The sequence below is a fragment of the Lissotriton helveticus genome, chromosome 1_1 (assembly GCF_964261635.1).
Source record: "Lissotriton helveticus chromosome 1_1, aLisHel1.1, whole genome shotgun sequence".
Lineage (NCBI taxonomy): Eukaryota > Metazoa > Chordata > Amphibia > Caudata > Salamandridae > Lissotriton > Lissotriton helveticus.
The window spans coordinates 1,414,542,022-1,414,560,046 of NC_136057.1; the positions used below are offsets into that span (position 1 = coordinate 1,414,542,022).

Here is an 18,025-nt window from a genome sequence, read left to right on the forward strand (position 1 = left end):
ATCCAACAACTCCTCCCCAGGACGTTGACACCACTGGATACCTTGTTAAACGTGGACAACTGGAATTTCTTTACACTTGGATCTGTCTGAGATGGGGATCATACCAAAATGGAGGATGGTAGGGGTGGGACAATCAGATGGGTATGCACCTGTTACAACGCATTCGTTACTCCGCACTACCATTACAACGCGACTTTTATAACGCATACCATTACAACGCATTGCGCTGGGGGGCGCTATAGGATAGGGAATGGTATAATTTACTATCCAACACCTTCCCTAGGGTCCACGGGGACTGGAGTTAGAATAGTAAATTATACTTACCACTATCCAGCACCCCAAAGCGCTATGCGTTGTAATGGTATGCGTTGTAATGGTCGCGTTGTAATGGTAGGTAGTTGTAACGGTATGCGGAGTAACGTCATACATCCATCAGATGATAGTTACAAATACTTACAAAAGGATGGCAACATGTATTACGTTTCTAGGTCAGGGAACTCGGCAACATGGTCACCATAAAACACGTGCACATTCATTAGGAAGAAACACAATAGTATCATTGAAAAATTATGAACACAATTGAACACCAAGCCATTTAAATTGGGTAAGTTTCCTGATGTGTTTTCACACCGGTGGTCCTTGGCTCACTGACTACAGGTGAACCACAAAGAAGTAGCTGGGCTCAGAAGGAAGGAAGGGGGTGAGAGGGTGCAAACCCAAGACGGTGTCCGACTTCACTTCCTGAAAGTGCTGAAGTGTGAGCTGGATGGCAGTTGCATCCTCTCTGTCTTGTTCGGTTCCAGGTGGTCTGTCGCGTACTGAGGGCAGGAAATCCCCTGCCCATATGATGGCTAATTCATGGAAATAAATAAGAACACATGAGTTTGATTAAGAAGGATATATTTTTTACAGAACTGGTAATTGTACATAGGGTAATGAGGACATGCAAATCAAAATGCAGTTGACGTTGCCCCACTCCATAACAAAAATTTGATCAGGTTTTCTGATTGAACGACAAATATGAAAATAATATCCAATGAAATGCGTTTTGTTGTAAAAGTCCATCATATATATTCACTATGGCTAGTTTGAAAACATGGCTGAAGTTTACTCTTCAGTGGGTGAATGCCTTGCCATTTCCTCATAACACCACTCATTAACACTGGAGATAGAGGATGGTAGGCTGTAGTGCCAGTGATCAAGAGAAGTGGGATTCTGTTTATGTGGTGATGACTTGATGGGTTCTGGTGCTGAAAACACCTTCAGAATGACACCAGCAAGTGTATTTCATTCTTGATAGTCAGATTTTGGTCAGGCTGTTAGCTGGCTGTACTATTTCTGCCATTGATAAAGCTACCATGGAATGCATGCATCACTACTTAGATCAGGGATGTCAACGTTGGTCAATATCCATGACAACTTTTTAGACTATCAACAAAAGTTAAGTCTTCGTAGAAATAACCTGAAAATCTGGCATGCATCTACTCTCCTTGTTGGACACTGGGCACCCTAGCTATGAATCAAGCACTTATGAAAAGTCTGCAAAGAAAGGAGGGACAAGGGCCCTTTATAGCATCACTCTCCCATTCTATGAAAGAGATTGTGCTCATTGAACATTACAGCAGGTTCCACACAACCTGGTGGATTCAGCAGCCTTAGGAAAATGTCTCTGAAACCCCCACCCAAACCACAAAGCAGCACAGTCCCCTGGCCAGTGAGGATTCACCCCAATTGGTGTGCACACTTCTGTGTCAGACAATTACTCTGTTGGCACAGATTATGGGCTAATACTGGTGGTGTACTTAGCTTTATACCAGGCCCTCATGGTATGTTGTGTATTAATGGTATGGTACCAGAATATTAGAGTTAGAATATTATCCGACAGAAATATACTGTCTTAAATATAGTTTACAAAAAATGTCACTCAATTAGAGTTAATAATAAAATATCTATACCCAATAGGATGATATTTTTATAAACAATATTTATGTCAGAAGGTATTTAACAACAATATTAAGAATTAAAAGGAGAGGGAGGAAAGGTACTAGAGCCAGTTCACTTCCCCTGGTATATATGTTTCATCAAAGAGTACTAGCTCTGGAGTGGGTGCTCCTAGCGTATGTTTGTTTTGGAAAGAAAACACATTATGTTTATATTAAAGCCCTCACTCACCAACCTAGTTGGTGACATGCTTTATCATCGGCCCTCACCCAAGGCACCGAGTGCACCTACTACTTAACCCCTTGGGCGCGGCCGCGATTCTGCGCTTGTGCGGCCGTTTTAATGAGTGAGCGGGTCCATGACGGCCCCCAGCCGTCATCGGCACACGCCCACCGTGATGCATGACGAGCGGGGGCCGTCATCAGCATGGAAGGGATAAGGAGCAGCGTTAGATCTATCGCCTTTCCACTAACGTACCAGGGTTAAATGACAACATACCCTAGAATAGCCTGAATCCTACCTGAAACCACAGCATCATGCGCATTGGAACATCGTACTTCCAAAGAGGCCAAATCTGGACATCATACCATCACTACTGTGAGTATAACACTATAAAACCCCTTGTCTTTTCTTCCAATTGGCCATCAGGAACCACATTACCACCTGAGTGCCAAGAGCACCACTTGAGCTATAGACTGAAATATCCTCGTTCCACACTACATTGTGATTTCAAGTGTACGCCTACGCTACACCAAACTTTTCTTCTCTTCTTTGTGATATGTTCCAAATTAACATTAAAAAATGTCACCAGCCATACTAAGAAGGCACATTCAAACTGATAACACCAACACATGCTGACTTTAGCGGTGCCTCCAGGTCTTTTATAAAATTAAATTTTATCTTTATTTTTTCTGCACACACATGCTTTCGACACTCCCACAGGGGCGTGTCTTTTCTCTATGTCTACAATCCCACAGGGGCGTGTCTTTCCTCTATGTCTTTTCTTTCCTGCAGATTCACCGGAAGACAGCTTAAACCAGCACCTGAAACCCATTAAACCGGTCAGAGCGGTTCCCAATTAACAGAACTCTCTGTTGAAACCAGCTGAGTATTTAAACCACCCCTCAGCTCCACTCATTCTACCACAGAGCTCCATGGCGGCTGAAGCAGGTATCGAGGAGGGTCCTAGACCTTGACAATGTAAGTGGGAACTTCCTAAGGCGGGTACGGTCTAACACTGTCCTTCCACCCCGCTGCTGGCAGACTCTCACAGCCTAGCATGCGGGTCAGTTTTTGAATCGCTTTTGTCTTCTTTTTTAACTTTATTCACAAAAAGTGTGACTACAGGTCGGGCCACCGCATGGAACTCATGGGGCATTTTCCGGATATTGTCTGAGTAAGAAATTTTGCTTTTTTCGCCTTTGGTTCAAGTCTCACGATGCACCATGATATGCGCATCCTTGATTATCACTTGGTACCGTATTAATTACCAGGCGTCTACTATAACCAATTACACGACACTCGGTCCTCACTGTGCCTTTGACCGCATAAGAGCACGGACACTCCGCTCCCGAAACAAATATACCAGTATGTTAAATGTTTCTCTGTATGTTTGTTTGTCCGTTTCCTTCCACACAGGAAAGCGCCATGAGAGGAAATCCTCCTCTACGACATACCACAACATAGCACGTGTGTCACATTTATGATCTTCCAATAACAAGGTTTTAGGCCATTCACTCTGCACTACAGATAGGTCCTGAAGAAAGCCATACCACTAAGAGAGCATGGCTGAAACATTTTGAGCAACTAGGATATTGGAGTTACCTAACATCTCCTTAAATATCCACTTCTCGTTTTTATCAACTGCCAAGGGCCCATTGATTAAAATAGTCTTTTTCATCCCAAGGACCCTTAGGACAGCTTTTTTAACATTCACTCACTCCTTCTCGCTGCACTCTCACGGCACAATACCAGCTCCGCTGTATCCAGGCATTGTAGCACACCCAAGGTGCACTTGGTGCCTTGGGTGGGGCCCGATGAGGGAGCATGTCACCAACTAGGTTGGTGAGTGAGGGCTTTATTATAAACATAATGTGTTTTCTTTCCAAAACAAACATATGCTAGGAGCACCCACTCCAGAGCTAGTTCTCTTTGATAAAACATTTAACACCAATAGTCTGACACACAATTGTATATATTCATCATAACGGCGTACTGGGTATTCTTTTTTTAATATATCAATGGGGCACTAGAAAGCCTTTAGTTACACTAGAAATGTGTGATGAGAGCCATGTCACTAGCCCCCTACACATCGTTGTAAGTTGGGTGCGCTTAGAAATTGTCCTAGGTACAAAAGACACAAACTTATTTCTGTACATAAAATACAGCTGTATTTTTAAATGTAAAAGGGCATGTATAATTTTGGAAGCCCTTAAGTACAATCAATGTAATTTATATAGTAAAATCTTTTCTCTTCGAAAGACAAATGGGATGCCCTCAATGTAACCATTAGAGGCAGCATTACTGAACATAAGCAGATAAAAATTCAATATTAGCATGCAGTGGCAAGGAGATGATTGAGAACTGAATGGGGTGCGTACTTACCAAACTTTCTTCAAACATAGAGCCCCTAAAGGCCAGATCTGTCAAGGAAGAAGAAAACTGGTTATGTATGTGCCTTTTTTTATCTCCTTTTTTCTATACTCAGTGAGCTCAATCAACGTGTGGCAAAAAATATGTTTATTATCAAAAAATTCAGTAGTAATCAATTTATCAACCACAGAAGGATGAAAGGCTGAGTCAACCATCCCAGGATTCCAAGCTTTGACCTGCATGCTAAATAAAGATTTCAAAAGCATGTACATGTATGAGAACATGTGAGGTGGATGTTGTATTTGCATACAGATCTTTGCAGCAGGTATTTACTTCATTAGTTAAAAAAAATATATATGCTTTATTAGATTTTCAGCTTTACCAACAGTTTACTGTGTATACATCACCGTACGTTGGCAAAGCATTTGTTACATCATATATGATCCAATGACATTATCGGTGCTGCAGCAGGTATTTTCTTCATCAAGCATTCTTAGTGCCAACATGCCTAATGTTGCAAGCTGAAGTGACATCTTACTTGTTTTACTGATGTCTGTGTTTTGCGTCCAGCAGGAATCCTTTTCCCTGTGTAAAAGAGGCATAAAAGAGAACATTTACTGTAAAATATCTTATAGAGAAGATTGCACAGTGAGAGGGCCTCATCCAAGAAACTGTGCTACAATTGGTAGGCAATCTCCTAATTGTATCAATTTCTGGAGACAACATCTAAGTTTTGTATATCATTCTAGAGACCACATCTGAACTTTTAAGTTCTGTTCTATTGATCCAATCTAAGCATTTGTATTTATTTCATATGAGGCTTTGAAGATTAAAAGGCCTGATTTTGAGTTTTGCAGACGGGGTACTCTGTCAAAACATGTCGATGTCCTGTCCATCAAACTTGCAATTCCCCCATTCTATTTTGAGTCGGGGGAAGTGCTATATTTCTGATGGTGGATCACACACTGGAAAGACTGATGGCCAGATGGACATAGGGGCGTTGTTAAAAGTACCTTTTCATGTTTCAGGTGGACTTCCAGGAGAAACCTTGCATTTTCAACAGGAAATGACCCCCTACATGCTCGGAGAAAACTCCCACTGTACAGGGACAATTACTTTTGTTCTTTCAATATTCAATAGGAACTCCTTGTTTAGGAGTTTGCTTTTGAAAAACAAAGAATTTTGCTGAGAGGATATATTAAACAAGGCACCAGCACAGCTAAGTCTTAGTGCCATCAGCATAGCCGCTTCAACAGAGCCTCTGCCGTGGGCACAAAGATTTCTGTCTGCCCGTTGGAGAGCTCTAAGTATGGTGGTCGATCTTCTCCAAGGACATCAATGAAAATCCCTTGGCTGCCCTGGTAGCCCGAAAGACCAGACGCTGTACTCTGAATGAGGGTCAGAGTCAAGAGCATGACATCCATTTATAGAAGCCTCTACTGAAGTATTATGCCCATTGCTTAAGGTCACGTCAGTAATATTATTTCCAGTTAGATGACAACACAGCGGATGTGGCCTCCAGACAAATGCACAATAGTACAGATAAGCCCTCAGTGCTGATGTGCGTGCTTGCAAATTCCCCTTCGCTTCGCTTTGGGGCCTATTTATAGACTGCATTTTGTAGTATGTTTAGTAGTATTATAATAGTACTATTGGAGTACTACAAAATGCTATTCACAAACCTACATGTGTAAATCTCCACTTACACCTCTGCTATCTTTTTCATGGGGAGATCCTTACACATGTAAGTTTACCACCTAGTAGTAAATGTGGGAGAGACACGAAGAAGTGGCTGAAAAAAGGGGTGTACTTACTACTAAATGGGAGTGGTTTAGGGTGGAGTAAGGATGGGTTTACGGAGGCTTATGGTAGGGTGTAGGGAGAGATATTCATCCTCTTACAAAGGAGTAAGCTCATTGTTATTCGTTATCTGTATTTCTTTAGTTACCACAGCCAAAAAGGGACCCAGAACAGTAGTAAATGACTCCAGCTCATAACTTGAGTAAGTCCAGGACCACACATGGCCAACTACTAGTACTCCAACACCCTCCTATATATAATGATAGAGGTAGAGAGTTAATATAAACCCCCATAGGAAATAATGTTAAATTAAATTCAACAAATGAGTCTAATGATAAATTTAAATAAAGACATCTTAATGCTAAAAATATCTAAAAAGAAAACAAATGTATTATTTATTTATAACATATTTTACCAAATGCTATTGAATTTATAAATAATTGTAACATTCATTTTGTACAAATTATATTAAAATATAAGGTAATAAGTATTTTTTACTTCAGGTGCGGATTTATTTTTTAATTTAAACATCAGAAAAAATATTTTTCCTGTTGTTTAATGTATTTAAATTAATTAGATATTTAATTCTAAATTATGGTTAACAATGCTGTAGCACTTTTGAACTTAGTTCTACATATAAAAGTAACATAAAAGATGTATTTATTTATCTTTGATTTACTTTAAATAATTAAATTTCATTTGGCAGAATTGTTTCTTGTGGGGATATATTTTAAGTCCCTACCTCCATTATTTTCTATGGTAGGGTATTGAAATACCAGTGGTTGGACATGTGTGGTGCCGGACTTACTATTGTTTCTACTTTGGCAGTGGTAACTTACTATAAGACATTGGGTTATTAGTTGCACAGGAAGCGCGCCCTTCACAAGTAACAAGTCCACAATTATCTTCCTACTGGGAACCATGTACCCCATTGTAGCATTTGACTCTGTCAGGGTAGGGAGCAGAGCAGTCAAGCGCTGATTAGGGGAGGTCGTGTGGTCTAACAAACCCAAATTGCTGGCACACAACAATAACACTCAGTATATTATTGTCCAGTCAGTTCTTGTTATTTCAATTTGAAAATTACTTTTATTACACACACTACTCTAAATACTACGCATTAAATTACACACCTCTAGCTGACATAGCACAGCTGCCTGAATCCTTCCCACCAAAATTTCAAAGGTGAGTCCTTCTTGCATTGACCCCAGAGATCTGCACTTCTTCTTTGTACTAGTGGGCCTGGGCTGCCCTAGTCCAGGTGCAGTGTGACTATCTAATTATCAAATTCGTATTCCCCCTTCCTTTCCCAGGAACTGAGCCAACCACTGTTGGTTGCCCTTTTGTGTGGGGAGGAACATCAATCCTCTGCTGGGAAGTAAAAGTATTAACTTGGCCCAATAGGGGGCACAAAGGCCTGGAATCGGATTATGAGCTGAGCCGGAGAAATCTGACAAATCGTGACGTCCCTCAAGATGTGTAGGTAGGTAGGCCAGAAACCGGTCCTCGGAAGCTTGTTTCCGGTCCAGGGAAGGCATGGCTTGGCAGTTCGGGCTGGACTGTTCCCAAGAGGCACAGGGTCAGACTGATTTGCATATAGCCATGTTTGAACTGGGGTGGCAGAGTGGGCTACAGAACGGTGATGGATTAAACCCAGATCTTTTGACTGGGTGTGAGTGTTTGATTGGTTCAGATGCTCCGTCCATTACCACCCCCTTTTGTACCGCTTTTGGCCGCCATAAGTGTGGCAGGGTATGCTCAGACGTGAGTCCCTTGCTCACTTTGCCACTGGATTCAAGCAAGCTGGGCTGAAGACGGCTGTAATGCCAGAAACCGGTCCTCGGAAGCTTGTTTCCGGTCCAGGGAAGGCATGGCTTGGCAGTTCGGGCTGGACTGTTCCCATGAGGCACAGGGTCAGACTGATTTGCATATAGCCATGTCTGAACTGGGGTGGCAGAGTGGGCTAAAGAACGGTGATGGATTAAACCCAGATCTTTTGACTGAGTGTGAGTGTTTGATTGGTTCAGATGCTCCGTCCATTACCACCACCTTTTGTACCGCTTTTGGCCGCCATAAGTGTGGCAGGGTATGCTCAGACGTGAGTCCCTTGCTCACTTTGCCACTGGATTTAAGCAAGCCGGGCTGAAGATGGCTGTAATGCCAGAAACCGGTCCTCGGAAGCTTGTTTCCGGTCCAGGGAAGGCATGGCTTGGCAGTTCGGGCTGGACTGTTCCCATGAGGCACAGGGTCAGACTGATTTGCATATAGCCATGTCTGAACTGGGGTCGCAGAGTGGGCTAAAGAACGGTGATGGATTAAACCCAGATCTTTTGACTGGGTGTGAGTGTTTGATTGGTTCAGATGCTCCGTCCATTACCAGCCCCTTTTGTACCGGTAGGTTATTGGGGACTGCAGATTTAAACTGGGCGTGCATGTTTTTCCCCAGTTTGGTACCTTGTTGGACTCGGTGAGCCTAAGTAGATCGAAACTGTAGTATAGGCAGATTTTGCATACGTAATACAGTAAAAATCCCCCAGATTTTCCAGAAAGAACTTCAGACCCCTACCATGGATGCCCACTCATAATTCAAGACCTACCACAGGCCGGTACCAATCCTTCTAGAGTCCCTTCTGCAACAGGCAATGTGTGTGCAGATACAGGGCTGTGGATCATGGTTATCTCACACAGCCCTTCATAAATGTGCACACATGGGTGCTTATGTGTTCATGTGTGACGAGCCCAGTACCTCTTTCCCGTGCTGTGCAGCAGCTGCCTTATCTTAAAATGTAGACTCTGTCGGATAACACGCTCAGTCCAATTGCTGTGAATTTACCAAAAGTGAAATTCTAGTAGTGCCACTCACTCACTCACAGTGAAAGTCGAAAAATCAGATAGTCAAAAGTGAAAAATCTTAGTGGACTAAATATACGGTAAGTCAAAGGAAAAATCCCTGGAAAAACTACTTCGCTATTTGGCTAAAGTTGCTACCTGCTATTTGTATCCCATTCGTCCAACACACATTATTCGAAAGATACGTCCAGTTAAAGTTTCCACACTAGAATGTAACGTTTACAATCTTTTATTTAAAAAAATAGGATGAACAAATATCCTATACAAGTCAATTTAAAATTTCAGCAAAAAAGTTTTTTCCTGAAAGCATATCTAATAATACAATAATTAAAAAAAAAAACATTGCACATTTCACTTCATGACATTTGAACAAAATTGTCCACAAAATCTCATACACTATAGGCACAGTCTAATAAAAACATTAGCAAAATCCTAGTCATTAAATAGAAAACACATTACATTTATCTACAGAAAACCCCCTTTGAATGGTAGCTTTAGATGTTTGTGCTACAACATTGCCTGATCCAATTGCCTGAATATCTGATTTTCCCTAGGCTCCACTTGGATTCTGTATTGAATCCAAGTGGAGCCTAGGGAAAATCAGATATTCATGAATTCTTGATAATGTGACTCCCAGTCTAATAGAAAACTTTTTTTGTTGACATTTTAAATTGACTTGTATAGGATATTTGTTCATCCTATTTTTTTAAATAAAAGATTGTAAACGTTACATTCAAGTGTGGAAACTTTAACTGGACATATCTTTCGAATAATGTGTGTTGGACGAATGGGATACAAATAGCAGGTAGCAACTTTAGCCAAATAGCGAAGTAGTTTTTCCAGGGATTTTTCCTTTGACTTTCCTTGTCTTTAGTACCCTGTTCCCTGGAACACGTGGGGTCTTCTCTCTTTTCTTAAAAAAAACCAACAAAAAAAACAAACTAAATATACGGTAACCATTTCCTACACTTCCAATCATAAATTTGGCTTCATCCCATTTTTCAGGGGGTGGAGACATGTAAGTTTACACATTTGGGTAACTTTACACTCTTATTTTATGAATATGAATGCCCAAAAGTAGTAATATAATTCAAATGTGTAAGAGTAAATTACTCACAATTGTAAGTTGCCTTTGTGAATAGCCGCATATATGTCTCCCTGGACCCCATAATCTCATTTAAGTTTATAGATATGATTAGATCCCACTGCTATTCAGTGATCTTACAAGCATAGCCTATAATTTCTCAGTATCCTTAATGACCACACATACCAATCTTTCAGCGACATTTAAGACCAAGTCCCCTATTTTTTAAGTAACTTTAAACACCTCATTTGCCAGTATCTCAATGAACTTCTAATTTTTGCCTCTAACAGCTAGATTCATGAAAGGAAATTGCGCTCGCAATAGCTGCGAATTCGCAATTCCGCTCGCAATTTGAAGGGAAGGAAGTCAAGAAACCCAAACAACCAAAATAGCGAATTCGCAATTTAAAAATAGCAAATTCGCTATTAAATTCGCAGAATCCTGGAGGATGGGCATTTGCGAATCGGAAATTGCGAGGAACCATGGATTCTGCGAATTTAATAGCGAATTCACAAAAAAGTCATTCATGAAAAATCGCTAAAAGCGAAAAACGTGAAAATCGCTATTTGCGACGCGCAATTTAAGAAGAACTCAAATCAGGTGGTAACCAGTACTGAAAAATAAAAATTCAAAAAACAGTTAGGTCACTCCCAACAGGTGCAGAGCTGATCAAACACATTTAAGGACATGCAGCTGGAGCCTGGTGATTTCCACAATGCCTGGACTTTACATGCTGGTGAGGCGGCGTAGGCTGCCGCGAGCTGCACGCAACAGACGGAGGATACAGGAGCGGATACTCCGCCAGCGGGTCACCCTTCTTGGCCAAACCAGGGAGAAAATCTATGCCAAGTACCGCCTAAGTGGGGCCATGATAATCAAGCTCATCCGGGACCTAGACCCCCTGATGCAGCACCCTACAAGGAGGACCAATGCCGTGCCCACACATGTGCAGGTATTGTGCTGCCTGCACCTCCTGGCCTCCGGGAGCTTCCAGGGGATGGTCGCAGTTGCAGGGGGGGTTTCCCAGCCCACCATGTCCCGCTGCCTAAGGAGTTTCCTGGAGGCAATGCTGACCCGGCTACACCACTATATATCATTCCCCACCAGCCAACAGGACCTCAATGATACAAAGCTGCAATTTTACAATGTAGCTCAATTCCCACACGTCATTGGATGTATTGACTGTACGCACGTCCATATTTGCCCACCTGCTGAGACGGAGTACATGTACCGCAACCGGAAATGCTACCACTCCCTCAACATCCAGATGGTGTGCAATGCCAAAACAATAATCACGGACATAGTGGCACAGTACCCAGGGAGCACACATGACTCCTTCATCTTCAGGCACAGCGGCATCCACACACGACTGGCCAGGGGAGACTTTGGGGAAGGACACCTACTGGGTAAGTACACATGCCCCAAATGTGTACGTTGTGATCATGCAGCTGCGCAGAACAGGCACTCACTCTCTGCTCCTTACATACAGGTGACAGCGGCTATGCTCTCCGTGAGTACCTCCTCACCCCATACCTCAACCCTGCAACTCCACAACAACGGCGATTTAATGCATCACACATTCGCACAAGGAACTGTATTGAGAGGACATTTGGCCTGTTGAAAAGCAGGTTCCGCATACTGCACAAGACAGGTGGGGCCATGAAATACGATCCTGAGGTCTGCTGCCGCATCGTGGCCGTGTGTGCGATCCTTCACAACATTGCTACCAAGCGCAGGATCCCTGTTGACATCTCTGTCAGTGAGTCAGAAAGGGACAATCGGCCACCTGCACATGTGCGTCACGCACGTGGGGAGAATCCAGCAGAAGGACACAGGCGCCGCAACCAAATCTGCATGAACTATTTCTAGGGCACCCACACCCATTACTCAACTCATGCATGACAACATTAATAATGACATGAGGCACTTTACGTTATTCAGAATTTTAGTTACTGTTACTGCACAATAAACATGGCATTCTGAAAAGTGTGAAAAGATTGACATATTGCGTCATATGTCCAGGTTAGTCTGTATGGCATGCTTGTTGCGTCAGCATGTGGCCTCATTGTAATGCACAACAGTTCAGTGGCGTCTCCGGGTAGTTGCCCCTGACCTCCTCTCAACGTCCTCCTCCAGATTCTGCCGTGCGGCAGCAGAGGGCCTGCTGCTGCGGCGGGGTGCTACGACCGGTGGTATGGACTGGCTGCTGTGGCTTGATGTTGCCTCACTGTTGTCGTCTGCCCCCCCCCGCCTGGCCATGGCCAGTGGCCTGCATGCCCTGCATGGCTGTTGCTATGTTCTCCAGGGCTGTTGCGACGTCCTGGCAGCACTGCACCATTTGGCCCTGCATGGCCAGGGAGCGTCGCGAGAGCTGGGAGGTGGCGTTCCCAATAATGTGATTTGACCGCGTATACGCCGACAGGCGGGTCAATAGTTAGCGGTGTCTGCGGCGATTGACATTCCGCTGCCTGGACATTGCCTGAGTGTTGGCCTCCATAGCTGCTGTCATATGTGCCACATTACGTGCCGTCTTGTCCAGTTGGAGGTGGATGGCGGCTAGGTGTCGGGCCTGGGTCTGGTGCACACTCAGCATCCTGCGCTCAATAGAGAGCCCACCTGCTCGCACAATTCTGCCCCTGCCAGCGCGGGATGTGTTGGTGCGCGGCTCCCTGACCAGACCGCTCGTCTGGCTCCTCACAGCCGCAGGGCGGCGGGTTTGTTGGCGACCTGCTGCTGGTGTTGCAGGCCCCACTGGTGGCTGTGTGCTGTGTGGTGCTACAGCAGCGCCTGTTGTCACGGGGGTGGCACGGGCCACAGGGGCGGGTGGTGGGATGACCGGTGTTGTGGCAGCTTGCCCCGATGGTCCGGGCTGTGGGGTATGATGTGTATCCCCCTCCGTGTCCTCCGTGTTCTCCTCAATCACCAGGGCCTCGCTGTCTGTGCTGGGGACATCAGCGCCACCTGTGATGTGAAGTGGACGTTGATTAGTGACATGTTCCGTACACAGTTAGGCTTGCTACATGCATGCAGTCTACCATTCCCTGTCTCGCTGCGGGATTGAATCTCACTGGACATGTCAGGCTCTATGGTACAGGATGGTAATTGTGGGCAGACTACATGTCCCACAATGCAATTGCGCTATGGAGCTGTACTTTGGCTGCATGATTGGGGTTTGTTATGGGATGCACTGGAGTCATGGACGATGTTAGGGGACAGGGGGTTGCAGTCGCATGTCACTTACCTGTGTGTCTTGGGTGGGTCGGGAGGAGTCAAGCTGGGTCACACCCACGCAGGCCTGTGGGTTGATGGTCTCCTCCACTTGGTCCTCCAGTGGGGTGTTCGGTGGGACAGTGGGCTCCCCTCCACCTGTCGCTAATTGCTCCCCCAGCCTCTCAGCAATCTTTTCTTTTGCCCGCCCTCTTAAGTCATACCAGCGCTTTTTCAGCTCGTCCACCGAGCGCTGGGTCACCCCCACGGCGTTCACTTTGGCACGGATGCGCAGCCATATGCACCTTTTGTCCGCCTCTGGTACCTTTCGGGAGTTACTGCCAAATAGGCGGTTGTGATCCTTGGAAAACTCCTTCAATTAGGTGTTCGAGCTCCTGCTCAGAAAACTTTATTTTGCGCTTTCTCCCACTGGTGGAAGCTCCTGCTGCATCCTGTGCCATGCTTGCCACTGTGGTGTCTCCTACTGCAGTCCTGTGGGAATGCTGGAGGGGAGCTCTGCAACTGCGGCCTGTACTTCAGCCTCTCACTGCTGAATGAGGGTGGGAGCTGCCTACTTCCTGGTTGTGATGTCATCACTGTGCTCAGGATGCTAATTCCCGTTTTTGCGATCTCGCAGTTAGCGAGATTGCTTTTTGCGATATCGGTAATTGCGAATTCGCAATTTCAACAGGGGTATCGGCGGAATCTGCGATTTTTTACCGATTTCTGGCTTCTCGCAATCGGCGATTGCGGCCGCTTGCGAATCGCATTTTTAACTCGCAAAACTTCATGAATGCCGTTCTGCGAATTCTAAATTGCGATTCGCATTTTATCGCAATTTAAAATTTGCAGAATTGGACATTGATGATACTGGCTGTTATTCTCTTAGTGACCTTTAAGACTGTGCTATTTATTCTCTCAATTTCCTTAAAAACTTCCCCTCCCATTCTCTCAGGGGCCTTAACTTATTGGTAAATCACAAACAGCTACAACGGTTGTGGTAGCCTGTGCTGCATACAATAACACGTCTCAAATAGGCAATACAAACTGTTTTTACTTGATCTGCATTGTGACAGTAGTTTTAAACCATGTTCTAAATTTGTGATCCAAAATGTACAATTTTATGCTATTAACTTCTTTGTGAGAAAAGTTACGGAAGGCTTATTCAAGCTGGAAGGGAAGGAGATCAGAATGACAAATTCAAGATCGCAGAAATATAACATTACTAGAGAAGAGAACCAAGCTCTGTATAAACTTAGGCTAGAAGTTATAATTGTGGTTCAGAATACTGATAAAGGTAGAAATGTGGTGGCCATGAATGAAGTGGAGGTTATACATTAGTTATCAGATGTTAACTCACCAATCCAATTTTCCAGGCCTTCACACTCATCAATACCCACTTTACACATTGGAGGAAAACAGGATTGATTTCAGGAGTGGAATTTAAATATTTGAAGGTTGATTGTCACAGATACTCCATTAAAAAAATTCACAAATAGACAGTATTTCCTCCAGGTCAACCTATAATTTATGGTATAGGGTCACTTACAGAATACATCTCAGAATTTGTGGACATATTCCTAACACCATTGGTTGTTAATATACCCTAATGTGTCCACAACTCTACAGATATTCTCTGTAAATTTAAGGATGTTGATTTGGACAGTGATGCTATGATGCTCGTTATCCTGGATGTGGACAGCTTGTATACATGCATAAAACAAAAATTTGGTATGAGAGCTTGGGATCTAGTTTTGTTCACCAGAACTGCTAATTATTACGAGCATGCACACATGCTACAGGAGATGCTGGACAACATACCGTCCCCAAATTACTTTCTTGATGATGAGCAGTTGCATCTCCAACTACAGGGGACAGCAGTGGGTTCCAGGTTTGCCGACTCATTTTAATGGATTGGAATGAAAGAGTATGCCTGGTCCCCAAAACCCTCGGATTGGCTACAGTATGTATATTTCTGGGAGAGTTACATCAGCAATATTATCATCATTTGGAGAGGATCCAAAGAGAAAATACCTGCATACTTTGTCTACTTGAATGATAATGTCTTGAATTTGAAATTGACCAGGTCCATGCACAATGTAGAGAATTATTACTATATGTCAAGGGAAAAAGACAACTAACATAGTATCTTGCAAGCTAACAGTGCATTCCTGCAAGCGTTATTAATGCTATCCACTTTGGTGAGATGCTACACAGTAGCAGAAACTCTAATGAAGACACCACGTTTAAAGCTAACCTGAAAAAATAAGCCTCAGCAAAACAAAATAAAAGATGATGAATATCCTCAGATGGGAGCTTTTGTGTACCAAACAAAAAGGCAATAGTGGTGGGAGAATAGCCTTCATTATCACATAGACAAAATCACGTCAACACATATATAAAACTTGAACAAACATTGGAATTATTTATCCACTGTACCTGGGCTTACTAATAATCTATATAATAGTCCAGAGGTGACCTAAGAAAAGGTTGTGCGATCTGAGAGTTGGCCAGCTCTAGCTACATTTTACCTACAGGAAAGAAACATAAAGCCTGGTTGTGTGAACCTCTTTGAGTTTCTATACATGTAATACTTGCTCAGCAAGTGACTTAGGCATCACTAAAAAGACAAAGTTCAGTTATTGCACCTTAAAAGAATACACCATAAGACTCTCTATCAACCGCAGTACAACACATGGTGTAGGTTATCTACACATGTCAAAGAAATCTATGTGGGCAGCACCAATAGAGAGTTAAAACATCACATTTTGGCGCCGCATTGGTGATTAAACATACCCACAAGTATCCCATAGTGTCCCAGATATGACAAAACAATACTCAAATTTCATGGTATGGACTTTATATCTGTAAAGCCTAGAGGAGGCAATTGTTATCTCATACTCAGATAAACAGAGGAACAATAAATTTACTGTATGGAATAAGTTGAAAATGGATTAAATAGAGATCAAGAACTACATCATTTTCTTCAAGGCGAATGTTTTCGATATTTGTGACTAATAATTCTTCATGTCCTATCTTGACTATATAATGGTGTGTCTCATACATAAGGATGATAGAGAGTTTCCTCTTTAGAATACAGTTTTTATGGTATATAAATGTTGGGTCTTTATCATTGATGATTACTTTGAATATGGAGGAAACATTTCTGCCACTTTGAATATGGAGGAAACATTTCTGCCATATATCATTGTAAACAGGCAAGTGAAACATCTCAAAGATACCGATTATCTAATCTATTAAATTCCGTTATGGCTAAATTTTTCCTACCGTTCACCACAGGAAATCGGCAAGTAAAACATTTTGAGGATTCTGTTCTTTTAGTATTTATAAAAAATTGTTGAGACCTATTTAGCTTATTATTTGCTCGCTTCAGAGACAGTTGTTAACATAATAATCTCTATCGTATGTATAGTATACAACACTCGAAATATATAAATGAAACATTTCCAAAATAGCATTTACTTAATGGTCATGTAGATTTTTCTTGTAGTTTTTTAATATATCATACACTTGATTCAGAGACAGTACATAAAAATAGTCTCTATCACATGCATACATTGCTGGGATATCAATGTAATGAGAGCAGATCGAATGCATGTTATTAGATGCTGTTTTTAGAATATATAGAATGGTGTTTGATTGTTATTTCTCGCACCATTTAAAGATACCGATTTTTTAGGCTGTTTTTGCACATCCAGGTTACACCTAAATTTCTTTCATTAGACGGAGCCCTTCAAGATAGCGCCTTCCTAGGAGCTCCTCCTGGGTACCATCACAGGTGATTAGCTGCGCTCTACAGATTCACATAACATATAATCAGCACAACACATAGTGCAGGTACAAAAAAGTGTGTTTTTAGCACACACTATTTTGAGGCTAGACTTATATAGCGGAACGCATTTCTTATTGCCCCCGAACATCCATTTTGGTTATGAGCAAGTACTTTTGTACATTACATATGATTCTAGTTAAAAACGATGGTATTTGGGTAGCTTGGTAATCTATACCAAGTTGCTGCAGTGACTGCATGACTGCATTTGATTGAATGTGTTGTATCTTCTACTAGAAGCCTCTTGTATGGTATTAGCCCTGCTTAGAATGTTCTGTAACATCATTATAAGATAGCGATGATTATTCATGACGCTTTTAAATTCGAGTTATACGTGAATGACTATCTCTGTTTGTATTGATTTGCAGTTATGACTTTTCTATACGTCTACACACTACCTCTGATTTAAGTCAAACACCATGGCAGTTGTGAACCTCTGTAATCTAGCATACGTTTTTGTAGTGACTATATGATAAAATAGTCAAAATAAGAGGGGTTGCTTTTTCACCCCAAACCAGTCGCACAGCTAAATGCGCAGCGCTTTTAATTAATCCATGTTTCCTCATACATACAATTCTTTGATCCTCTTTTGACTCAGCCATGCTCGATCCACACATGGGATATTATGCTGTTTTCCAAGCTTCTAGTGTTCATGATGTGACCATACGGACTTCTATCACAAACACGACCAAAGCATAATT

General features: G+C 42.7%; 1 protein-coding gene across 2 annotated transcripts in view; it reads right to left on the reverse strand.

Moving 5' to 3' along the window:
* Positions 1-437: 437 nt before the first annotated feature.
* The window catches only part of C1_1H19orf38 (chromosome 1_1 C19orf38 homolog), a 134,105-nt gene continuing 116,517 nt past the window's right edge, over positions 438-18,025 (reverse strand). For both annotated transcript variants that reach the window (XM_078658052.1, XM_078658061.1), the window contains 3 exons: positions 5,072-5,118; positions 4,546-4,583; positions 438-851 (listed from right to left, as the gene is read on the reverse strand). In XM_078658052.1, the coding sequence (XP_078514178.1) occupies positions 735-851; positions 4,546-4,583; positions 5,072-5,118 (202 nt within the window). In that variant the 3' untranslated portion in view covers positions 438-734. The remainder of the gene's footprint in view (positions 852-4,545; positions 4,584-5,071; positions 5,119-18,025) is intronic.